A 25,541-nucleotide genomic window follows, 5' to 3' on the forward strand; every position below is an offset into this window, starting at 1 on the left:
GCTTTTTTACTCGTGGGAGGGCCCTTTGTGGCAGCACATCTTGAGAATGTTCCATCAGGTCTCCAGCTAATCTGCAGGGTGAGCACGTCACCCAGCTCTGAGGAAGCTGAGCAGCCAGACTGCAGCTTTGTTCTCCCCTGCTCTGGTTCTGGAGCTCTGCCTGCAGAGCACAATGTGGGGCCTGGGGCAGGATGGATGGTGATCCATCAGGCATGAGAGGCCCAGGGAGACAAATGAGTGAACAGGAGAGAAACCAAGAGCCAAGCTCGAATTCCTCTGCTGAGGGACCCAGATTGTGCAGCAACTGTTGATGGATCGTGGATGTGATACTCTCCTGCCTCTGGAAGTGGGTTTGCACATCCAAGCATGGCTTGGAGAAGCAACTTTTCCATTCTGCTGAATGTTTTCAGGCAGATTTATGCTGTTTACCAGAGGCCCTTGTGTGTGTGTTGTGCGTCAGTCCCTCTTCCTCTCCTGGCTCCTCTGCTCTTAGATTGCACCACCCTTTTCTACACAAACTCAGGGAAACATTAGGAAGAGTGATTAGGTGAACCAGCCCCAGGGGAAACTGCAGTGCTGACCGCTGGGAAACTAAATCTGCCAGGGAAGAAGATCCATTTTCTCAGCTGAGAGTACCTGGAACCTGATTCCCATAGGAGGATTTTAGTGGTAGCTGCTGTAGTATTTCTGGTTTCTGATGCTGCAGTGGCCTCTTCATGAAATTCAGAGGTGCACAGGCACTGTTAGCCCACTTTAATTACTTGAGAGAGGGGAAAGGGGTTTAACAAAGGAGTCTGAAAAGAATGCAAATACCATCATGTGTCACATGTGTGGTGGTGTGAGAACATGGTTGTCTCCAGGTTGCAGCCTGATTCAAACCATGTCTGGGGTGATTTAAGGACAGTCCTTTCCTGATTCAAGAATATCAATGATACATGTGAACATAAATCCCTGTTTGCCTTACAGGCTTCTCTCCTTCCTGGGGTGAGCAGAAAACAATGTTTTTACATCTGTGCTTGCCCTGAAAGTTTATTTTCAAGATAACATTTCTCCTTCTATTTGAAAACATTTCTAATTGATTTTACTCCTCTGAAAATATATTTCTTTCTGATAAATGTGTTCATTTGGAGACAGATAATGAATCCTGAGTACATATTTGTGCTGAGCTGATTGATGGTACTGGATGACTTGCTCTCTCTTAATTGAATGCAAGTGGAGCATGAAAGCAAGGAAGTCACTGAGGTGTGAAATGATGTGGGTTTCCACTAATGAGGAGATAATTCTGCATGTCAAAGAAGTCACCTGCCTCTTGCCTTGGGGCTGTGATCACAAACACGTTCTCTGTGACTCCACACTCCTCAGATTTTCAGAATCTGGCTGTGCTACAGGATAAGTCAGGGATCATTCAGCATGTTGAAGGCCAAGGCTTTTCCCTTTCCATTCCCTGGGATCTCTCTAAAGAAAGATTGCTCAAGTTCTTTCTGCCCTAGTGTTTAACTAAGGTTGTGTGTCCCCCTCCACTTTTTTCTGCATGTATCCCAGTGCCTGTTTTTAATTGATCTTTAACAGGGTTCTGCTGTGGCTGATTTCTGGCTTTGGATGTGTTTGTGACAGTTTGCATGGATTCACTCCTGGTTTGTGGCAGAAGCAGTAACTGATGGGCTGCAGTAAAGACAAAAGGCATGTTTGAGGCTGAGGGTTCAAATCCTCACCGATGTAAATCAGCAAAGCTCTTTGGAGGTCATCAGAGAACTGATTTACATCAACTGAGGATGTGCCCTTTCTCTGCTGGAAGCATTTGAGCTCAGCTCTGGTTGTTGCTCTGGACCTGCTGGTTATTGTGGTTCTGGGAGAACCATGATGTGCTTGGTGCTGCTGCCTCTGCTTGTGGCCTGGATTCAGTCTCCAAAAAAAGGAAAACTCCTCCTTTTTCTCTGCTCTTGGAGCTCCTCAGTGCAAAGCACACAAACTGTGCTGAAGCAGATGTAGTTTGATTTATTTGGGGGTTTATCATGAGGAAATTTCAACTTGTGTTTTACCTTCTAGTCACAACACCTGGAGAATCGATCAGTGCAACCTCATTTAATCCTCTCAGTTATTTAAGCACCCTCAGCACTGATTCTCCTGCTCTGCTTTTGGTGTGCTTTGACCTGCCCAGCTCAGAAGTCACTGAGCTCTTCATTACCTCAATATAACTCCCAAGACTTCCAGAAGTTTCCCCCTGTCCTGGGCAGCACAGGGTGTGAGGGATTTGATCAGTTCTTTATCACTCTGAAAGACCTGAGCAGTTTGAACAGAACACAGGAATATTTTTGCTGGGAAACCATCAAGAAAACAGAAATCCCCAATCTCCCAGCTGGCACAAATTCCAGATTAACCTCCATGCAAGCACTCAAGGCCAGCTCTCTCAGTCCCTGGAAGCCATAGCTACTACAGGTATTTTCCATGGATTCATGAGCCATGTGTTCCTTTGCTGCTTTAAAATACAGACCTTCATTTCCATGTGGCTGTTCCACTGCAGAGATTCTGGGCTTTGTGAGTGATGCATTTCCTCTTAGTTGGTTTATTCTTCCTTTTGCATGGGATAAAACTCTTCTTGTTATGGAATGAGAGCCTTGAGTGATGCAGAAAATGCCCCGTTCAGCTTTTAAGGTGATGTAGCATCAAATCTCTCTTCAAATTGCATGTAAAGAGAGATTTTGATGCATTTGCTATTGGTAAGGCATGTGAGAATAGCAAAATGCTGCAGGTGTTTGTCTGGGATGTGGTTCAAGTACAAGAAATTACAAGCAGTTTGCAGCGTTGGCAGGGAAGTGGCAATGTCAGAGAAGAAAAAAAAAAGACTGTAACACATTGGGAGTTACCTTTCTGAAAATGTTTTTTCCACCTCTTACCTCATTATATGGAATTTCATGAGGAATTAATCCTGTAGACACAGGGCTGAGATCAATAATAATCAAAGTACCAGTGTGTAAGTTCAGATCTGGAGACTAATGACTGCCTTTGTCCATCTCTCACACCCAAACTGCCAACATGAGGTAAAATATTTACATGGAAACACACAGATCATTTCCTACCAACTACAAGGCCACAACAGCCTCATCTCTCAATGGTTTGTTCTCTCTTTTTTTTTTTTTTTAAGTAAGAAACACCATCCCTCGCTATTTATTGTGACAGTGGGTGTTTTGTCATCTCCAATGGATGCTGTAATTAATGAGGCTTTTGGAGATCTCCAGATTGGTTCATGATTTCATGTGAGAATCTCTTGGTGCCTGGAGAGCATGAGGGGGTCGTGTTGCTTCTGTCTCAGATGTGCATGAGGAACAAATGGGAGGAAAAGGGACTCTGCATCTTGAAGAAGAATGAGCATTCTTCAGAGAAACCTGAATTGTTTTAACCGGTGCTGATAATATACTGATAATATACTCATTATAATCAACATCAAGATCTAGCCTTACTGTAACTTTTGTTTCGTTTTCATTTTAAGGGAATGTGTTTGTTTTCTTTGTTTCTGTTGCCACCAACAGATCATTATTTCTGATAACCAGTTCCTTTGTTGTCCTGCTTTCTCTTTTCCAGATAACAGTGATATTTTGACAGGATTCATATTGTACCTCAGTGAATCTTCTTTCTGTTCCTGATAAAGCCAGGCAGCTCTGGATTAATGCATTTTTTTGTTGCTGAACATCATTGTTCTTTCATAAACAATCTCTTTCCTTCCAGCAGGATGGGAAAAACTCATCAAAACTTCTGTGTTCCTGAGTCGTGGCAATTTACTGATTTATTAATGAATCTCACTGAATATAACTGTGATACATGACTGCTCAACCTCTGAAAATCCAACCCCAGCTGCCTCTGAGCAGTCAGACAATAATCACTTTGTTTTTACAAGGAGCAAATTTAGCTGAGTGATGCTGCTGAGCCTGATTTTCATTTATTCCAGAGCTCCTTTAACTCCTGTCATAAAATATGCAGAAAGCTTAAGCTGAAGTTTACAATTGGCAAATCAGATCCACTCCCCTTCATGCAGCACCTCTTGAAATTCTTAGTCATGCAAAATGGGATTATTCAGAGAGACTCTGTTCTTATTATAGTGTTTATGTGTCAACAATGCAAAGAAATAAGAAATGTGCTAGAAAGTCTCTGTAACCCTCAGGTCAATGATAGCTCAGGTAGGAAAAAACAGATATTACTCTGTCATTTCCCCATGTCACTGCTGATGTTAAGGAATCAGTTTTATTTCCTTTGGAACAAAGGACTTTTTATTCTTGCTGAGAAAATGAGCTCAGCTTTCAGATTTAACAACATCAGAGATTTAAGAGCTCTGATGGTTCCCAACTTCCTTGGCCACCCCCGTGGTGGCTTCTGAGAATGTTCATCGCTGTGAATGCACATTTCAATTTTAGATTAATAGCAGTAACTCTGAAAATCCAACCTCCTGTGCCTGCAGGAAGTGCTTTGTGCACAGAATAATGTGATATAAGGAAGACAAATCCATTTATAGACGTGCAAACATGGAGGAATTTTCCTCCTCTTTATTGTTTTGTAATAGAAATAGTTTGGAAGCATAAACAGCATCATTCATGTGGACACAATTAAAAACATAAACATCTGAATCCCAACTGCTCTAAACTCAATGTCTTCCTGTCCTGACACCACAGTTACTTCAGAATGGCAAACATTGAGTTGTTAGGAGTGTAGCAGAGTGATTACAGTAATATTTGTCTCATAGGGAGTTGTTATTAATGTTGGCAAAACACTGACAGGTGTAAGGTGGTTTCTGTGAGCAGTCTTTTTAGTATTAATGTGGGTAATATTTATTATTACAGTTATTATTACAGTTATTATTACAGTTATTATTACAGTTCTTTTCTTACTTTTCTGTTTTGCCATGTCTCTAAAGAGACTTTACTTGTAGTTCTCTCCAGAGAGACTTTACTCACAGCTACCTGGGGCAGCTGAGAATGTAAATGTGTGTGAGGGCATCTCTGTGAAATGCAGTAACCCAGAACATCATTAACCAGTACGACATCCCCCCTGCCCTGTAACCCGAGTAACAGATTGACTCTCTGTCCTTCTTCAGAGGAGGAACCCGAGCTTGGGCAGCTGTCAGTCTCCAAGGCTGGCTGGGATGGTTTCCAGCTCACCTGGACAGCAGAGGACGGGGCCTATGAGAGCTTTGTCATTCAGGTGCAGGAGGCTGGGAACCCCGAGGAGAGCCGGAATGTCACAGTCCCGGGGGGGCTGCGCTCTGGGAATGTCACAGGCCTCAGGGCCAACACCCCCTATAACATCACACTCCACGGGGTGCTCAGAGGCCGCAGGACCACCCCCCTTTCTGTTGAGACCACCACAGGTATCTCTCCCAGTCGCTCCTCCAGCCCCCTGTTCTTCCCAGACAGGGATGGGAGGCAGAGCTATTCCATGTGCATGGGGGGCACTGAGCTCCTTAAAGCTTGGCTGAACAGCTCTGGCATGGAAATGTCTCAAGGTCAGACTTTCCATCAAGAGTGTCAGTGCCCTTCCCCTGTAGGAATGCTTTCCCTCTTCCCAGCTCAGAATGGCTTGTTTTGTTCCCTTTGCTCACTCACCTGCTGGTTGGCACTAACACCAAACCCAGCTGGCTGTTGTACATGCTTGGAAAAGCCCAGGTTGCCTGGTAAAATGATAAAAATCCTTTCTCTACAGCCCAGATTATCAAAACCAGGGAGTGTGTTTAGGTTTTTTTTTCCTTCAGAAGCTTCCTCTGAAATTATGCAGTAGCTTCTGTGTAAATTTGAACTCAGGGGGGCATAGTGTGTGTATCTGCCTCAAGGGCAGGGACAAACATCTTCTATGTGTTCTCATATAGAAAAGAACACAAATTACTTCTTACTAAGAGTAGTATCATATATTAAGTCATCTAAGGTCATTAAACAATCTGATTGGGCTGAAACAAATGTAATGCAAGAAGATCAAATTCAGAACTACCCTGGTATAAAACTGCTCTGAAAGAAGGAAGGCCATCCTTTTGTCATCAGAATGTTGCCTGAAGCTCACCAAGAGCCACAAAAATAATTTCCTGGCTGTTCCTGTGAAAGGCAGCAGTTTTAAATGAGAGCTTGGACTGTGAGAGGTAAATATCTACTTCCATTTATCCTCGTGGCTCACTGCTCCTTCCTGGTGTTCTGATCATGGTTAATGAACAGAGCATGAATTAATTGGCACTAAAGGAGCACCAGTGGCTCTTCCTTCAGATAATTTCTTGTAGACAACATCTACTGCCTCTGGGCTTCCTTACAGACCTTGGCAACCTCCTGTCATTGTGAGACAGCCAGAGCTGGCTCATGCTTGATTTCCAAGCACATATTACCCAGCCCAGAAGGGGATGAAAGTCCATGTAAGAACTAATCAGAATTAAAACATGAGATGCAGCAGAGCTTGATGGTTCCAACAGTGCTTTAGGCAGAAATGTGTCTGGCACCAGGCTCTTGCCTTGGGCTGTGTCCCACTAGAAGTGTTGTGCTTTGAGGGTCCTGAGTGGGAGCTGGTGGCAGATTCCCACTGAAAACAGACCAGCCTGGCTGGAAAAACAAAGGATCAGACATCATGGGTGTCCTGCTTAAATCTGCAATGTGCTCTCTTTCTCTTAAACCAGTGAAAACAGCAGAGGATGCCCTGCTGAGGTTTTCCCTTCCCTTTCTGGGTCTGCTCAGCACCAGGCTTTTCAGAATTTTCCCTTCTAGGGGCTTCCAATTATCAGAATTTTCTGCCCCTTCCTGTGGCTTTACAGGGATGTCCACAGAGAGGAGGAAACCCCAAGGCAGCTATCCCTGTTTTGCATTTTGTCTCCAGCTCCAAAATTACAAACCAGCTTTCACTGGCTTAACCTGAAAGGGGAAGTGGCAAACAAACCCCAACCTTTTCCTTTGGATAAAGCAAATACCTCCAGTTTTACCTTCTCCTAAAACTGACTTTTCCAAATGGATTCAGAGAAGGTTTTTTTGCATCTGCTTTCGTGCTCAGACCTCAAAGATGTGTGGCTGCTCCTGCAGATAGGGGGAACAGCCATGGCTTTAAAGCTTACTTTATTTTTTAGTCTTATTTAACAGTCTGTGCTGCTTTCATTTGATTTCTTCCCCTTAGTACCCATCTGCTTGTAGCAAGCTTTTACTCACACCCCCCGTTGTCCAGCTTGGAGTGCTGCCAGCATGGGCAGAGAGGAGCATTTCTGAGCAGCAGCAGGAGGTGCAGGGCTGTCCCTTCTGACCAGTGTTGTTTCCCTCCTCAGGAGAGCACCCCGAAGTTGGTGAGCTCATGGTTTCCGACATTACTCCCGAAAGCTTCAACCTTTCCTGGACAGCCAACGGGGCCTTCGACGCCTTTACTATTGAAATTATTGATTCTAACAGGTTGCTGGAGCCCATGGAATTCAACCTCTCAGGCAATTCAAGGACTGCTCATATCTCAGGGCTTTCTCCCAGCACTGATTTCATTGTCTACCTCTCTGGGATCTCTCGTGGTTTCCGCACACAGGCAATAAGTGCTGCAGCTACAACAGGTACATGAACCTCCCTCGCTGCTAACTCTCATTTTTTCTAACTCTTCCTTACAGGTTGTGCCCCTTTCCCTGCCCTCAGCTCCCCCACCAATCCACTGCCAAACTCTCTACCTCAATTGATTGACACCTTCTAAGGAAGACCAACCTGGGACCTTTTGAATTTTTTGAATGTTAATCCACCAAAATCCATCCAGCAAAGTCAGTCAGTCAGTCACGTTGGGCTGTGATTTGAGTCACACGATAAGGTTGTTCAAACATTAAGGTTGGGGCAACCTCAGAGGCAGATGAGAAGCAAAACACATTTCCCAAGAACCAAGAGGGAGATGATTCATTATATTCACCCTTCAACACATGTTTGCATCCGTCACACAGCCCAGAGCAGACACTATTTGTCTCAAATAAGCTGATTTCTGCACACAGTTTTTATCCTGAGTCTCTAAATAGATGTCAGGCACGTTTCAATCTGTGCCAGCAGGATCCTGCAAGGCACATTCACTGCTTGAATTCAGCTTCAGTGTTCCGTTTACATTGGATGAGAGATTGAAAAAGTCCATTTGACTTGATGTCAGTGACTGGAATAGGCAGGCATTTAGTTGTTGGCACACTGCACAGCTCGAGGCTTTACAGCTGACAGTTTTTCCAGAAAAGACAGGGCAGTCAAACGTTCAGTGTGCTTTAGCCAAGGACAGTGTGAGAGGCTGGACTGCAGGAACAGAAGGTGCATTCTCACTGTAGGCAGATAAGAGCTCACACTGGGATCATTTCATATCTGTGCCAAGTTTTGTGCCTGCTGACATGATCTTAGGAAAAGTTGCCATGGCAATTTGTCACAGCAATAGGTTAATGTGGTAGATGGAAGCAGAATATCACATCTCAGCTATCAGGTAAGGCAGTTTGAGTTTCCAGCATCAGCAGACTGTGAACATCCTCACTGAATGATGGGTGGCATGTTCAGGGTGACTGCAGGGGTGATGATATGAAAAACATGGAGAAACTCAAGGCTAGATGACCTTTGTGACCACTGGTCATGTAAATTCAAGCTTCTATATGAATTTATTTTGTTGCTTTGGCTTTTAATAATTGCGATACATTTCCGTTTGTTTTTCTTCCCGTAGTAGAGGAACCTCTCCTTAGCAAACTCACTGTATCAAATGCTACCTCAGACAGCCTGTCACTCACGTGGGAAGCACAGGACAATGCCTTTGACCATTTTATCCTAGAGGTCAGGAACTCTGACTTCCCTTTGGACTCCCTGGTGCTCACAGTGCCGGGGGCCTCCCGGCGCTATGTGGTGACCAACCTCAAAGCTGCCACTAATTACACTGTCCAGCTCCATGGTGTAATTGATGGGCAAGGTGGGCAGACCCTGACAGCACTGGCAACCACAGGTATTTCACTGTTTCACCTTCCAGGTTTGCTTTTCATTCTTCTTTCTTTCGCTGTCCACCGAACTGCTCTAAAACGTGGCTCCAACTCGTCATCGTTCCTGTGGTAAATTGTAGGGAGACCGCTCTGAAATACACTGAGAATGCTCAGAAAAAGAAATGGAAAAGGCTGAAAAAGTGCCCCCAGGATTAAGAGAGTGGCAAACCATGATTGGTTTCCTTATATATACACTTCTCTGCAAGTCCTGTGTATATATAATTGACCTGCTCCAGGTGGTTGATGTTTTTCATGGAGCATCTTTGCACTTGATCCTGAATGAAGTTGCTGTTCATCCCACCCTCACTTGCCTTGCTGTGGGTGGGAGGCCTTCATGTCTTTCTCAGCCTGGAGAGGCACCTGCATGTCATTTTTGTTCTTCTTTCTTGAAACCAAATGTCTCCCAAGACATTTGCATCTCTTGTGGGAGTTTCGTGCAGCATGTGAGATGACCAACCAAAACTGCATGGAGTGGTTCTGGTTCTCATGTTCTTCTCTGCCCAGTATTTCTGTGTGTTCCCAGAAGAGAGCAGGGCTCAAAAAGCAAGGTCTCCCTTTCCTGATGGTCATCCCACCACTCTCACTTGCATTGCTGCCTTTGAATCTCTGTGACCTGTCTTGTCCCACTGGATGTCACAGCTTTTCCCGTGGTGATTCCACATGGCAGGAGATCACTAAGACTTGCCTGAAGAGATAACTTCCATTTGTGTTGCATGTAGCACTCTTTGGAGTCAGGTTGCCATGATGGGAACGTGCCTGCCCGGATGCAAGTGGCATGTGAAGGAATGTGGCCGTGCCAGGATGAGTTTGGAAAGGTTCTGTTTGCCCTCTCTGACCTGCATGTGAGGGCTCCGTGCCCCGTTCCCATGGATTCTCCACCCAACCCTGTTTGCCTTGTGGATGTTCTCATCCCCTCTGTCTTCAGGAGTGCCAGGCTTCCATGGTGACACCTTCCTGTCAGCCATGAAGGCACTGATGGTCACTGGTTGGTAGCATGACCTCTGCATGTGTCCTTAATCGGGGCCACTTGCACTCACCTCTTCCTACAAAACTCCAGGGAAGAAGGAGGACTATTATTTAAAAGTCTTGCCATGAGGGACAGGAGTAGAAGTTGGAACATCTTGCAGCAGTTCATGTTTTAGTCAAGAAGAAGATTTCATTCTTTCCTCATTCTCTCTGTTGGTGGGATGCATCTTTCTGGCTTTTCTCCCGGCATGAATCACTTAAATAGTTGTTTTTCTGTGTCTCACTGGCTGCATTTCCCAAGGTGTTCTTGGTTTGTACTCAATTGGCAAGAGAAAAAACAGTAACTCAGCCCAGAGAGCAGCCACAGGATTCTCTGACCATCTGACTGCTGGGTCGTGTTTGTGCTCTCTCTGTGCTTTAATGAATCTTTAATGATTTTATGCTGTAAAACAGAATGGGTAAGGAGCTCTCTCACTCCTGGAGGACAAATTCTTCCCCTGACAGGGGAGAGATGTGATTTTGACTTTCCTCCTGCAGCAAAGTCTTGGCTTCTTAAGGAAGCGACCACTGAAGAATCAGAAAGGAGAGCAACAGCAGGGCTGTTTATTGTCCAGTCTATCAGATATTCCCTGATTGTGCCTGATCAGAGGATGAGGAACACCTTATCTGTGGAGCCCAGGGAGGTTTTGGTCTGAGATTAGTGCTGAGATGATCACTGTTAGGACTGAAACCCTTCATAAACTTCAGGGTCCAAAAATAGAAGTATCTACAACTCCAGGCAACAGAAACACTAAACAGAAGCTGAACTGGGATTTCAAGGATTCCTGCCTGAAATCTACTTTATCTGTTTTGGACTTGTTGAGGGTTTGTATTCCCATCAAATCCCCAGTGTGGAATTCCTGTAATTTGTAAGGTTTAACCACAGAGCTGTGCTCTGTTGGTGCTTCTGTAAATCAAGCCCACATTTCATTAGGTAAATTGAGTTGATTTAAGAAAATTGAATGAAAATATAATTTTAAAGCCAGCACTAATTTCAGTGGCTTCTTTCCAAAACCTGACAAAGCAGCTCTTGGAATGCTTTTATTATTATTATTATTATTATTATTCAACCACTGCAAAGCAAGGCTAAAAGGTTCTGAGCATCTCTGAACCTCCTGTGCTGATTCCCCCAGCCCCTCACAGCGTAACTGTCTCTTCACCTGTGTTCCTTTCTCCCTCAGAGGCTGAGCCACAGCTGGGCACCCTCACCCTCACAAACGTTACCCCTGACAGCTTCAACCTCTCCTGGACCACCAGAGATGGGCCCTTTGCCAAGTTTGTCATTCCCATTAGAGTTTCCCAGGCAGCTCAGGAGCCCCAGGAGCTCACGGTGTCGGGGGGCACCCGCAGCACCCACATCTCAGGCCTCCCAAATTGCACTGGCTATGACATTAACATTAAAGGCACCACCAGGGCAGGTGTTCACACACAGCCCCTCACTGCTCTTGTCCTGACAGGTACCTGCTTAAAGCTTTGGAGTCTGTTTGTTGGCTCGAGGAAATGAATATCCCACTGTGGATAAGGAAAAGGACTCTGCAGAACTGAGCATCCCGTCCAGTTTCTTTGCAAACTTAGGGCAAGGAGGGGTCAGACCAGGCATGTTGACCTTAAAAAAATTCCTAGGAGCGGTACTAGGGTAAAGGGAGTTAAAATGTCAGGTTGGATGGGGCTTGGAGTAAAGGCCTGGAGAGACAGGACAAGGGGGAATGTTTTAGATGGGATATTAGGAAGGAATTCCTCCCTGTGAGGGTGGGGAGGCCCTGGCACAGGTTGCCCAGAGAAGCTGTGGCTGCCCCATCCCTGGAAGTGTCCAAGGCCAGGTTGGACAGGACTTGGAGAACCTGGGATAGTGGGAGATGCCCGTGCCCATGGCAGGGGGTGGGATGAGATGAGCTTTAAGGTCCCTTCCAACCCAAAATATTCTGGATTAAGAGCCCTCTGGAGTCTTTCTCACATCTCTAATAATATTTTTAATGCCTGAGGTTTGAGGGGAAAATTTGCATCTGTAGTTGCACCTGAAGGATCCCAGAGAGACTTGGATTTTAGAAGATCTTTTATCCCATGGTGTCCCCTCAGCACATCCCTTATGTCTGAGTATTTTTGCCTGAGATTTGACTGGGATCAGCCTCCTAAATGATTGAATAAACATCACAGAGTTCACCTTCTATGAATCATGTGGCCAGTGTGTGCTACTGGAAAAGAATCATAGAAACACAGACTGATTTGGAAACTGGGATTGAGAGAGGAGGCTTCCCACAAGGGAAGCAAGGGAAACATGGGACACCGTGCTCAGCAGGAGGATGTGCCAGTGGCTCACAGAAACCTGCTGGTTCAGGGTGTTGGTGTCACCCAACACCCATCCCAGGAAAATCATCTCAGCAGTGTGGGCTCAGTATTTGTTTCCCCACCCTCCCAGAGACAAACCCAAACTGTGAGTCTTTGGGATTGCTCGATTATAAGGGATTAAGATGCAAAAACATCTCAAAACAGAGTGAATTCGAGCTGAATCTCTGGCACCCAAATGTGTAAATATTAAAACATGAGGAGTTCCAAATTATAACACTTCAGGAGGGAGTTTTTATGCCAAATTCCAACGACATCAGTTTCAGTGGTTGTGAAACATGAAAACCAAACCCAAAGCCCTTTTCAGGAGAAGGTTCTATCTTTAACTAACTGGTATTTTCTTAAGTGAGTGGAATTTGAGTGGCTGGAAGATGGGATGAGTCAGGTCCTGAGCCAACAGAGCGGGTTTGACAAACAGTGTAGAGAAACACAAGCAATGCCTGGGCTGCAGGATCAAGGCCAGGGCTTAGCAGAGCAAGTTGATCTTCCTATTTGACCTGTCAGATTTTGAGTGAGAAAAATACACCGAGAATCTTGTGAAATTTCAGCCTTTTTTTTCCCCTGAGTCTTGGTGGATAAGTTTTGAAGAGTTGATCCCTGTCTTTTACCTCTGACTAAAGTCATGCTGATGTGAAAATTAAAAAAAACCCCTCCCTGGAATTTCTTTAAGTTGTCAACATGCCCCACTAGGTGTGACTCTGACAGATTAATGTCCTGCTTCTGGCATCTCTGACCCCTCCACCACTGAAAATTAAAGCTGGGGATATTCATATGAAGTAGAGAGGTAAAGGAGCAAAATACAGGAGCTGTGAGTGCCAAAGTTGAGGCTTGTCCCTGAAGATGGTGGAGATAACTGGAAGGAAATGAAAGGTTTTGTACAGCATTTCTAAGGCAGTTTTGGTCATAACTGTCTCCCAGTGCATGTTAACAGGAGAAATGAGCTTGGAAGGAATTTCAATGGAGCTTGAGTTGAGGTGCTGAGACACCCTTGATGAAAAACAAAAATTGAGCATCTAAGTGGAGACTCCATTGAAAATCCTCATCCTGTGGTCCTGGCTCTGCACTTCTATTCAATCCATGCTTTGGGGGAAAATGTGGTTTTTTGCTTGGTGGAACCTGTGACACTTTCTAATTCACGATATTTTTCACTTTTTTTCTGTGTGTGTGTATATGTGTGTGTTTTTGCCCCTTCCCTTCTTTCAGAGGCCATGCCCCCCCTGGGAAACCTCACTGTGTCTGACATTAACCCCTATGGGTTCACAGTGTCGTGGATGGCATCGGAGAATGCCTTTGACAGCTTTCTAGTGGTCGTGGTGGACTCTGGCAAGCTGCTGGACCCCCAGGAGTTCCTCCTCTCGGGAGCCCAGCGCCAACTGAAGCTTAAAGGCCTCATAACTGGCATTGGCTATGAGGTTGTGCTTCATGGCTTTGCCAAGGGGCACCAAACAAAGCCCCTGAGCGCTCTGGCTGTCACAGGTATTTTGATGTGAACAAATTGTTCTCCTCCACCCTCTCTTGCTTCCCTTCTCCCGTGGGAAACGTTTCGTGCCATCCATTTGCAGAGCAAACCTTGGCTTTTGCATCCTTCTCTGCATCGTGGCTCCACGTAACCCCTCGGGGCTGGCAGGGGCACCAGGGGAACTCCGGGCCTTTTGACTTGTTCTCCTTTTGATTTGATGAGGGGTCCTGCAGAGGAGCATGTTGGGGCTTGAGGGGTGAAAGTGTCCGGTCTTGCAGGTCCTTCTAACCAAAGTCTTTCCAGAAGAATGGCTGCATGTCTCGTTAACAAGAACGGGAGCTCCTCTTGTTAGCAGCTGCTGGGCACATCAGCATTCTCCAACAACATCAGCATCCTCCAACCTGCCAACCATCAGGACCTTCAGGAGGTCATGGATCTCTTGCCATGGCCTCCTTCCTTTCCCTCTCTGTGTGGGTTCCACCCACAGCCTGAGTGTGATCATTGCTACCTGTAAAGCTGGCATCTCTCTCCACACAACAGCTCATTTCCAGCCACATCAGAGCTGCTGTTTTCCAGCAGCACTTGAACTTCCTCGGAAAATCCTTGCAGATCCTCTGGCCCCACAGCCATCAGTTCTCATCTGCACGTGCAGCAGTAAAGCTGGGGGTTATCTGGTTGGAGGTTTGTGAGAAAATAAAGAGGAATGTCTGTCTGTGGAAGGAGGAATTGCACTGGAGATGCTGTAAGACAGTAGCAGCTCCAGCAGCATTTCTCTAGGTAATGAGGCCTGAGCACATTGAGTTAAAGATGTTTTGCAGGTAATTAATATTTTACGGCTCCTGGGATCCTTTTGAGTGGGTTCATTCACTAAAGACAGTAGGTCTTGCATTTGGACTGAAGTGTGCTGTGTGAGGGGTGTGGATTTTCATGATTCCCCTTTACTGCTTCAGCAGTTGTTTAACAGCAAAGGACTCATCTGGCCAGAAGCATCAAGGATGCCAGAAGTGCATGAAAAAAGGGGTTTGCATGGAGAAAAAGACTCTTTCCAGTGGCTTCTGTGTTGTTCTAACAGAGAGAGGCCTGACAGTGTTCCAGGCATGCCTGCAGTTCTATAACAAGCTTGTTTTTATTGTACATGAAGGTGTCACATAGGTAGGGAGGGAAAAATGCACCATTAGCATGTGTAACTTTGCATGTTGGAGGCAAAGGTTGTATGTCCATGCAGTGGATTTGCTGTTGGAGAGTGAAAACTGGAATGGGCCTGCACACACTCACATTTATCCCCTTTGGTATGTTCATAACACTAATAATCTCTTTTATTTTTTTTTTACTAGCTGGCAGATTGTTTCCCTTGCTTTGAACTGTGGTTGGATTCTTGCAGTGTGCTATAGCCAGGCCTCAGGCAGGTCTCTGATCAACTCATTAAACCCCCATTTCTTCTCCCTGCTGCTATCTCCTCCTTTTTTTTAGAAGCAGAACCCGAGGTCGACAACCTCCTGGTTTCAGATGCCACCCCGGATGGATTCCGCCTCTCCTGGACTGCAGATGACGGGGTTTTCAACAGTTTTGTTCTAAAAATCAGGGATACCAAGAGGAAATCCGACCCCCTGGAGCTGATAATCCCAGGCCACGAGCGCACCCAGGACATAACAGGGCTCAAAGAGGGTACTGAGTACGAGATTGAGCTCTATGGACTTAGCAGTGGACAACGTTCCCAGCCTGTAAATGCAGTGGCAACCACAGGTATTGTCTCTGCAGTAGGAAAAGTGTAACCCATTAATTCCTGTTCTTTTCAGCACCTCTCATCTTCACAGCCAGCTCGTGCTGCTCCTGAGCTGTCTTCTGCATACCCCTTATCCACTGGCTCAATGTGGTTGTTTATAACCAGTCTCAGATTCTGCAGCTTCATCACTGTCTGTTTAACAGGGTTTAATTGAATTACTTTCATGATCTGGAATTAGGCAGCAGAGTCTGGCAGTTAAAGCATTGTCTTTGAGGGCCAAGAAATATTGTCTCTGCATCAGCCTTTTTCAGGGATTTCTTGTGGCTAATTACATCTCAGCACTGCACAACAATTTACCTCCCTAGAAAAGAATTATGACAAAATGAATTTACCAGAGCCACTGAGAAGTTTTATTTATGCCTTTTTTAGCAAAGGCCTAAGCACCATTAACTTAGACTGATCTTACTGGGAGCAAGGTGTGCTCAATAATTAAAATTGACTTGAGTTTCTGGCAATATCAAAGCTCAGATTTGGGTTCAAAATTGAAACATTTCATTTTGGCACATAAGAATGAAATGCTTTGGGTTTTTTCCCCACCAAAGTCATGGTTTCATTTTGAAACATATTTAAACCTAAAGCAAATGAATCCGTGTCCCATGAGCCAAATTCACTCTTTAAAAAATTCTGAGCTTGCTGATACGAAAAAGTGGTTAATTCAAATCTGCTTCATTCCAGGAGGAGGGGAACAGGAAGGGGACAAGTCTCTGAGGGGAGACCTCATCAGGGTCTGCAACATCCTCCCAAGGGGCAGCTCTGAGCTCTGCTCTGGGTGAGCAGGGACAGGACCCAGGGAACGGCTGGAGCTGTGCCAGGGCAGGGTCAGGTTGGATCTCAGCAAAAGGTTCTTCCCCCAGAGGGTGGTTGGCACTGCCCAGGCTCCCCAGGGCAGTGGGCACAGCCCCAAGGCTGCCAGAGCTCCAGGAGGGTTTGGACAATGCTCTGAGGAACAGGGTGGGATTGTTGGGGTGTCTGTGCAGGGCACAGGGTGGATGATCCTGGTGAGTCCCTTCCAGCTCAGGATGTGGTTCTAAGTCCAAAGTTCAGTGTGTGAGGAAGCCAACAGGAATCCCTAAAAGGGGTATTTTCCCAGCTGTACCAGAACTGCAGGCAGCACCCAGGGAAAGGGCAGCAACAGCTCAGTATCGAGCAGCCTTTCCTAAAACAGCCTCCTGCTTCCCCCTGATTCTGGGGCCAGCACAGAAAGGCACATTTGTACCTCAGATAAACAGCCAGGGCACACACTCACTCACCCAGACATTTACAGGAAGCAGGACCTGCATCCCTCACAAACCTCTGCTCTCTGGGCTCCTGCAGCTGGACTCCTAATGGAGAGGGATGTTTAAAGTCCACTGCACTTGGGAGCAGCATGTCCCCATGTTCCCTGACTTCCAGGAGATTTATGGCAAACCACCAAGAGTTATCATTTTCCTCATGGCTACATTCTTATTCACTTCTTTCAGGGAGATTTATGGCACCTCCTGAAGCCAATAGCCCAAAAGATGTTTGTCAGCTGGAAACAGCCCATGGATAATTGACAATAGAGCTGGAGCCACAAAAATCCAGCTCAATAATTCACATTGCAGGTTACACCACATTTGGGTGGTTGGGCTGCCAAGGCATCTAACTAATTTCTTTTTTAGGAGTCGATTATTGCACGAACATATGTATATTTATAGCATTTCCAGTGTGGTTGCAAAGAAATATTTCCATCCCTGAAGCGGTAATTCAAACAGGCTTGTATTCAGCCACACTTGATTCTGGCTTTTGTAGAAGTGAGCAAGGAATAAATCAGCTAGAAAATCTTAAGCTTTAGTAGAGGAGATAGAAAATAGCATTTTTCTATGTTTCTTGTGTTGGTCCTGCAGCTGGTACCTTGCTTGGAGGCTGAGGTGATCTCCCTTCCTCCCATCACACCAGGAATGTGATGGGAAACCACTGGGCATGGGAGTTGACACTAAATATCTTCCCACACCCATCACAAGGAGTTCTTCCTCCATAATTGACTCGTGTGTAAAAATGAACAGCAACAGTTTCCCCCCAGAGCTGCTGACAATAATCCTCTTTAGGGTGCTGATGACACCCACTGTCCCTGCCCTCTGCAGCAGCCTGGCATTTTACCTTCATCAATCCTGCTGTGATGTAAAACATTGTAAAATCACTGCAGTGCAAGGCAGCAGCACACAGACCTGCAGGGTCTGACCAAGGTGGCACAGGGGGATTTGCCCACTGCTGCTCTCAGTTGGTGTCTCTCAGAAATCCCTCTGTAAAATGTCAGTTAAAGTGCATTTCAGCCCCACCCTGGGACCACAGCCCAGCTGTGGGCCACTTCATATCCTCTGTAGGAAATATGGGTTCCACGCTGCTACCTTCCTCTTCTCCTGATGATGTTTTGCCACACTATGACAGCATTTTTCATCTGAGGTGATCCCAGAACACTTCACATGCTCTTTATATGTGATAAATGCAACCTGCTGCTTAGGAGAAGAAAGCCAGTGAACAGCAAACTCTAGTTTGTTGGGAATGAGATAACAATTAACAAAACCCATCCCTAATGAATAACAGCCGGGGGGGCTTTAGCAGCCTCCCAGGAAGGTTCTGTCTCTCATACAGCTCTTGGAGAATGATGCTGGAGGATAAAGGTAATTAATTACCTGTACTTGCCCAAGAGATGAGCTGAGGTCCTCTGTGAGTGTCAAACCAGAAGCACACTGGCCATTTTCTCTGCCTGCTTCATTTTGGCTTTCAGGTAGCTCAAGAAGATGATTTTCTTTGCTTCTTTTTAATTTCCCTGTGCTCAAAGGTGTTACTCTCTTACATCTCTGGGACTCATTCCAAGACTGGTGCTCTGATGGTCCATCAATGGACTTTTTTTTGCCAGGTTCTCTCCCAGGAAAGTTGCTACTGTTTGTGGAAAACTCACATAGTCAAAGCTCTTCTCACCACTGTTTGTTATGCACCTGGTACAGAAAACACTCATGAGCTCCGTGGAACTGTGCCCAGCAGAGTCCAAGTGGGATGGATTGGTTATTTCATTTCCTGGGAAAGGCTGGAATTCCCCATGTGTGTGAAAATGGAGTGCTGGTCCATCTCTTTGGTCTCCAAAGAGCACTTTTCTTCAGCCACTCAGGGCACCTCTAATGTGAAGCCAAATCAATATGATTTTCACTTCTCTCTCTTGCCCAGTTTTTCTCTGTGCTCTTCAGCTTCCTTCAGACTGCCCTTCAAACAGGAACACCCTTGTGTGCCCTGTAGCCTTTCCAGCCCCACCTTGCTTTGTTATCTTCAATTCTTTTCTTCCCTTGGCTTTTCCACGTGAGCAAACCCCACAAACACAACATGTCTGGTGAGCTCCGGAGGAATAATTTACATTTCTCTGCAGAGCTCAGTTGTTTTTCTTTCCTTGCCTTCCAGCTGATTTAGTGCAAGGCTGCTGGAGCTTTGGGGACACATGGAACAAACAACCCTCTGACTCTTTCCCTCAGACACGTTCTTTCCAAGCTATTTCCAGCACAGTCCCTTTTTTTCCCCTCCTCTTGCCCCCCTTCCCCTGCCCTCAGCCTGTCTCCACTCCTCTTAACGTGGCTGATGTTTGGTATCTCTCCTCTTTGTGCTGCTCTGTGTATGCTATTTAATTTTTTTTTAACACATCAGAGTTGTTTTGATTACAGCCAAAAAAGCTGGAAAGTTTGGAAGTGTAAATGTAAACCTTGGAGTGACAGGTCCCTCCACCATGTCCTTCCAGAAGCCCTTTCCATGCTTGTTTTAGAGGAGCTTAATTAAGCCTCAAAGTGGAATATTTCAGATATGTGTTGCTTTCATCTTAAGTTTGGGTCACTTTGGTAAAATTTCAACTCTGGGACTCAATGGAAAGTCTAAAAACTATCCAAGTGAAAAGGAGGTAGAAAAAAACACTAAATACAGTATTTCCTGGGTAATAGAATGGCATTTCTGTACATGTTCCTCCATGTTTTGTTCTAACACTGAAATCTCTGTGACTTTTACGTAGGTACATGTTGTATTTTGAAGTTCTGTACTGCTGCAATGGTCCTGAAAACAGGAGAATTTAGACCAAACAAGTTATTGCTGTAATAAAGTCGTATTTGTAAGTTCTGTACTACTGCAATGATCCTGAAAACAGGAGAATTTAGACCAAACAAGTTGTTGCTGTGATAAAACCACGAGCAGTTTGGTGCTCCCTGCATTAGGGTTGTTTAGGACAGAGTGTTGGTAACACCAGCTCTTGGGATAGATGGATGAGACAAATCAGTATTCCAGCAGTAAGGAGTGATGAACAAACGTTTCACCTTCTCTTTGTGTGTGGTGTGTTCTCCTCTGGCAGTTGTGGGGGCTCCCAAGGGAATTTCTTTCTCGGACATCACGGAAAACGCTGCCGCAGTGAGCTGGACCCCGCCCCGCTCCCGCGTGGACACCTTCAGGATCTCCTACGTCCCTGTCACGGGGGGTGAGTGACCCTGAGGAGGGACAGCGAGGCAAGAGGGGGAGCAAAAAGGGTTTGCTGTGCTGCCATCCCCCTCTCAGTGCACATCTCAAGGGATTTTACTCTTTTTCCTGCACCCCAGGAGGGTGGGTGTGTAACCAACAGCACCCACATCCCATGGACGAGGCTGGTGAGGGAGGTGCTGGAATGGTTGTACTCCTAAAATGTCTCTGTCTGAGCCTCCTCCCGGTTCCAAACTGTCTCATTACTTTTCAGGCACTTTATGAGCTGAGCAGATTGGAAAAGATGGCCCTTGGAAATCATAATCCATGGTTATAAGAGTTTTCCAGCGTAGTGATTTTACTTAGTACTCCTCAGGGTTGTCTCATCCCACCCATTATAGCTCTGGTTTAGTGTTCAACTTTAAAAACTCCCTAAACTTAAACCAATTTTTAGCATAATTTAGGGACATCTCTAAAGGGAAACAGCTAAAGAACAAACACTAGAGATGTCAGGAAAAAAATAGTCATGCTGCTGACAGAGACAATTAAAGATTTATGCCTTCAGACAATACAAACTATAATCACATGTTTAATCTTAAATATATAGTGGTTCCACAGAAGAAAAGGAATCAACAGTCACAGAGTTAGGCACTTGTCTAAGTGCTTCCCTGGAATAAACCCAGAATTTGAAATAAATATGTGTCCTAGAGTCTTCACCACACATACAGCACCTCTTAAAATATGATATATCCTTATTGAAACAAAGCAGGTCTAAACTTCGAGTCCTGTCCTTGCTGGTGCTTGAACTTCCATGTGGAGAGTGCTGTGTTTTCTTCTTACACCTTGTTTTTGAAATTAGATTTTTCTGAACAGAAATCCTGAAATCACAAACTGGTTTGGGCTGGAAGGGACCTTAAAGCTCATTTCATTCAACTCCCTGCCATGGGCAGAGACACCTTCCACTAGAAATGTCACTTTTTTCTTCCTGAACACAGACCAATTTCTTAGATTTGGGCATTATTGCATCAGTATTTTGCCCTGAGGCTGCTCTTGGACATCAGTGGTTGTAACTAACTGGAAAAAGTCTCCTCTTCCTGTACAAGGGCATAATGTCTTTACCTAGAAACACATCCTTCAAGCTTTTCCTGGAGTGTTGTGTCACTAATCCCGTGGCATTTGGCCTCTTCCCAGGAACTCCAAACGTTGTTACAGTTGATGGAAGCAAGACAAGGACCAAGCTGGTGAAGCTGGTCCCGGGTGTGGATTACAATGTCAGCATCATCTCTGTGAAAGGCTTTGAGGAGAGTGAACCCATCTCTGGCATCCTGAAAACAGGTAATCCAGAAGGAGGAAAGAGCAGGTTTTCAAATGTCTCACCTGCAGACCCACTGAGATCCCATTTTTGCTGCCCACACGAACCCTGAGAAGCTTCTTGCCCACTCCTCCTTTGTGCTTTTGCATTTTAGATGAGCGTAGAACCTGTAAGTTTGATCAAGCTCCCACTTCCTGAGTGCTAAACCAACTTGTTGGAATACAATTCATGTATTTACAGTCCTAATTCAGCAGAAAAAAACCCAGGAGTTTAATTAATGCCATTTTTGAGATGAGGGAGCAACGATGAGACCAGTTTCTGCTGTGGAGTCAAACTCCACATCTCCCATGTTCCAACCTGTTTTAAGCATAAAAACATTCTCTCTCCTGGTTTGTTTTTTTTTTTTCTTCAATGAAGCTTTAAATATCCCTGCAGGAAATGAGGCTCCACTCTGCTCCTGCTGACCCCTCCCTGCACCCTTCATTCTTTATTTTTGGGGGTCTAACAAGCATCCAGAGAACTGAGGCAAGGAGCAAGATTATGAGTATTGGATAGTAACAGGAGATTTGTAGCCCATTCCAGGTGTACTGGAGGCAGAGATCCATCCTAATCCTGGGAAAGCATAAACCCATGTGAAAATAGAGTCCCACAAAGAGTCAGGGAAGGACATGGGGGGATTTTGGGTGGTTGGCAGGCTGTGGGATTGATTTATTTCAAACTTGCAGAGCAAGCTGCTGGAAGGTCACAGTGGCCATCAGTTATTGTCACTTTAGTTATTTTTCCCAGCTCTGTCTCCTGAGTTTGCTCCAAAAACAGCCCAGATTTGAGAGTGTGGAGAGAAATACGTCAGCTCTGACAGGGCTGTTAAGATTGATGGTATTGAGGCTGATCTGAGAACATGGTTAGTTCTCTCTGTTCCCAGTGTTTCATCTCCCCAAGCATCGACCTCCCTTTCCAGTGGAGGCTTTTGGTGTCTCTTTATAGGCACTGACGTCTTCCCTGAGGAGCTCCACAATTCCAAAGGGGATCATAAAAGCTGCACCAAGGCATTTTCCACCATATATTTACAACAGAGTCAAGAATATTTGTCAAATTTCTTCAATCTGTTTTTTTTTTCCAGCTCTGGACAGCCCCTCAGGCCTGGTAGTGGTGAACATCACCGACTCTGAGGCTCTGGCAACCTGGCAGCCAGCAATTGCTGCTGTGGATAATTATGTGGTGTCCTATGCTTCTGAGGAAGGTGAGAAGAGTCAGGGGTGGCTGGGGAGATGGGGGTTACAGCTCTCAAAGTGTGCTCAGGAGTAGGTGCCAGGAAGATCAGAGAATCACACAATATCCTGAGTTAGAAGGGATCCTCCAGGATCATCCAGTCCAACTCCTGGCCCTGCCCAGGACACCCCAACAATGCCACTCTGTCCCTGAGAGTGTTGTTCAAACACTTCTTGAGCTCTGGCAGCCTTGGGGCCACAACCAGATGACAGGGGGCTGTTATTTGAAGGAGGTGCCTTGCTGGGAGCATTTTAAAAACGGTCGTTTTAGTTGAGCACTTTCAATTTAGCCACAAACAGAGAGAACTGAGATTCCTGCAAAGCAAAGGTGGTGTTATAATTCCTGTGAACGCTAGAGAGTGCTCATACTTTTGGATAAAGGTTTCTGGTGTTAATTCAGAGCCAGCAGAGGTGTCAGCACAGAGCTGGGTTCTGGGCTTTTACTATTTTGCAATTGCACCCAGCCAGTAAAAAAAACAAATCAGTGAACAAACCAGCGGAGTTGAGCGTGGCATGAACGTCTGAATGATGCTTCTCTTCTCATTTTCTTCTCTTCATCTCTTCTGTGTTTTCCTCTCAGAGCCAGAAGTCACCCAGATGGTGTCAGGGAACACAGTGGAGTATGACCTGAAGGGCCTGCAGCCTGCCACCGAGTACACGCTGAGCGTCCACGCGCTGAAGGACGCGCAGAGGAGCGAGACCCTCTCCACGCAGTTCACCACGGGTGTGTCCCACCCCCCTGCAGGGACAGCTGCCACCCCTGCCAGTCCCACCTGCCACCCCTGCCAGTCCCACCTGCCTCTGCCTGCCTCAACTCAGGCAGCACATTGTGCTTTTTTCACTGCAGACCTGGGTGTGGGCAGCGTTTGTGTCTCGTTTGCTCTGGTGGAAGCCCAAAGGTGGTTTTTGTGTCACCAGCTCGAGAGACTCTCACACAAAGCAGGAGCTTTTCTCTGGGGGCTGATGTTGGGGTGCCACTGTTGAAGGGGCCCAGTTGATTTTCCATGAGCATCAGTGAAATCATGGATATTCTTCATTTTCCTGACTGTACTTGGCTTGTCCCAGGGCATTAACTCGAGAGCCAAGAGCTGAACCACCCCAGTCTAGAGTTATAATCACAGTGAGAAGGGAATGTGTAGCCAGACCAAGTATGAAAAGTTTTCCTCTTCAAAAGTCATCATTAGTACCAAAGTTTAATTTAATTTAATTTAATTTAATTTTTATATTCTTTATATAAATATATATAACATATCGTATATATATTGTACAAATATATTATATATAAATATATAATAGATATGTATATATGTATATAAAATATGTATATAATATATACATATATAATGTATGCATATATGATGTATATATAAGTATAATATATACAATATATGTGTATATAATATATATGTATATAATATACACATATATAATGTATACATATATAATGTATAGGTATAATATATACACATACATAATGTGTATGTATAGATTATATATTTATAGTATATACTATATAAATACATAATATTTATATAGTATATTATATATAATATTATAGAATACAATATATAGAGTATATACTATATAAATATATATTTGTATATAATTTATATAAGTACATACATATTTATTTACATATCAATACCAATCTATCTTCTTGTGTGAAATAATGGCATGCACAACTGTGTTTCCAAAAACACTTCAGTGCAAGTGCTTATAAACTAAAAAGCCTGGGAAAAGCCAATATTTTAACTTAGATACAGTAAATACCTTTATGTTTAACCCCCCAATGGCAAAATCGCTTTTTAATCACCAAATGTTTTTTTTTTAATTTCAAATTTCCAGGGAGGAAAGGTTTGCTTTCCTGGCCTGTTTGAATATGCTGCCCATAAGATAGCCAGTGTGTTCAGTTCCTCAGAGATGTGACTGTGATTGCTCTGGTGTCTCCCTCAGGACTGGATGCTCCAAGGGATTTAAGTGCCACTGAGGTTCAGTCAGAAACAGCTCTGATGTCTTGGAGGCCTCCACGTGCTCCAGTCACTGGGTATCTCCTGATTTACGAGTCCATTGATGGCAGAGTCAAGGTACAGCACTGGCAACCAAACCAGAGGGGTTTTGCCTCAAAACTGGGCAGCAGAAATGCTCTGAAGTGTCCAGCAATGAGCCATAACCACGTGCCTTAAATTAAATATAGTAAAATGCTAATTATCTCTTTCAGGGCCAGACTGAACACAAATGCATTTAGAACCTGCTTAAATACTTTCCTACATTATTCCCTGGAACAGGAGCTGAATTTTGACACTCATCTCTCCACAATGCAGATAAAAGCACAAACAAGGGTTTTCCCTCATTCCAAACCTGTGTCATGGAATAAACTCACACACCCCAGAGGATGGCATTCCCCTTTCTAAACTCAGGAGGATCCATCCCTGGGGTCTTCTAAGGCAGGATGAGTCACCTTTGGAAGTGCCTCTTGTTCTCCAATGATTTGATTCTGTTCCTACATAATTAGATTACACTAACTGCTTAAATATGAACCAGGTGAATTCCAAGGAAAAAAACACCCAATTTTGGATGCCCAGCCTGGTACATCAGAGACAGTTCTGAATTCCAGGAAGGCAAATTCCCTAAGCACTCTGCACATCAGTCTTTTACTGTGAGAGAAAAGCAGCCTTTGGAGGACTGGAGTGTGACATTTCCTTGTCCTAAAGGATGATTCTTCCCAATTTTTTATGAGTTTGCACATTCAAGGCATGTAAACATTCCTGCTGCCTTGCTTTTAAACCACACAGCTCGTGTGTTATGATGGAAAAGACTGATTTCCAGGCAACTTCTACTGAACTTTTAGGGAAAGTCAGCTTGATAAAAATCTAAGAGGAATGAGTTTGTATTAATAGTTTTGTATCGATAGATTTGTGCTAATTAACCTAGATGGTTAAAAATACCATAAATAATTGCCACAAAAAATG

General features: G+C 44.8%; 1 protein-coding gene across 4 annotated transcripts in view; it reads left to right on the forward strand.

Moving 5' to 3' along the window:
• The window catches only part of TNC (tenascin C), a 73,735-nt gene that overhangs the window by 39,010 nt on the left and 9,184 nt on the right, over positions 1–25,541 (forward strand). Inside the window, exons 11-18 of one of the 4 annotated variants that reach the window (XM_051807866.1) lie at positions 5,084–5,356; positions 7,271–7,540; positions 15,240–15,512; positions 19,892–20,014; positions 21,184–21,327; positions 22,425–22,544; positions 23,153–23,296; positions 24,526–24,656. In XM_051807866.1, the coding sequence (XP_051663826.1) occupies positions 5,084–5,356; positions 7,271–7,540; positions 15,240–15,512; positions 19,892–20,014; positions 21,184–21,327; positions 22,425–22,544; positions 23,153–23,296; positions 24,526–24,656 (1,478 nt within the window). The remainder of the gene's footprint in view (positions 1–5,083; positions 5,357–7,270; positions 7,541–15,239; positions 15,513–19,891; positions 20,015–21,183; positions 21,328–22,424; positions 22,545–23,152; positions 23,297–24,525; positions 24,657–25,541) is intronic. The other 3 variants (XM_051807867.1, XM_051807868.1, XM_051807869.1) reach the window with 3 other exon arrangements.

The sequence above is a fragment of the Manacus candei genome, unplaced genomic scaffold (assembly GCF_025592945.1).
Source record: "Manacus candei isolate 608988 ecotype Guabito, Panama unplaced genomic scaffold, ASM2559294v1 h1tg000071l, whole genome shotgun sequence".
Lineage (NCBI taxonomy): Eukaryota > Metazoa > Chordata > Aves > Passeriformes > Pipridae > Manacus > Manacus candei.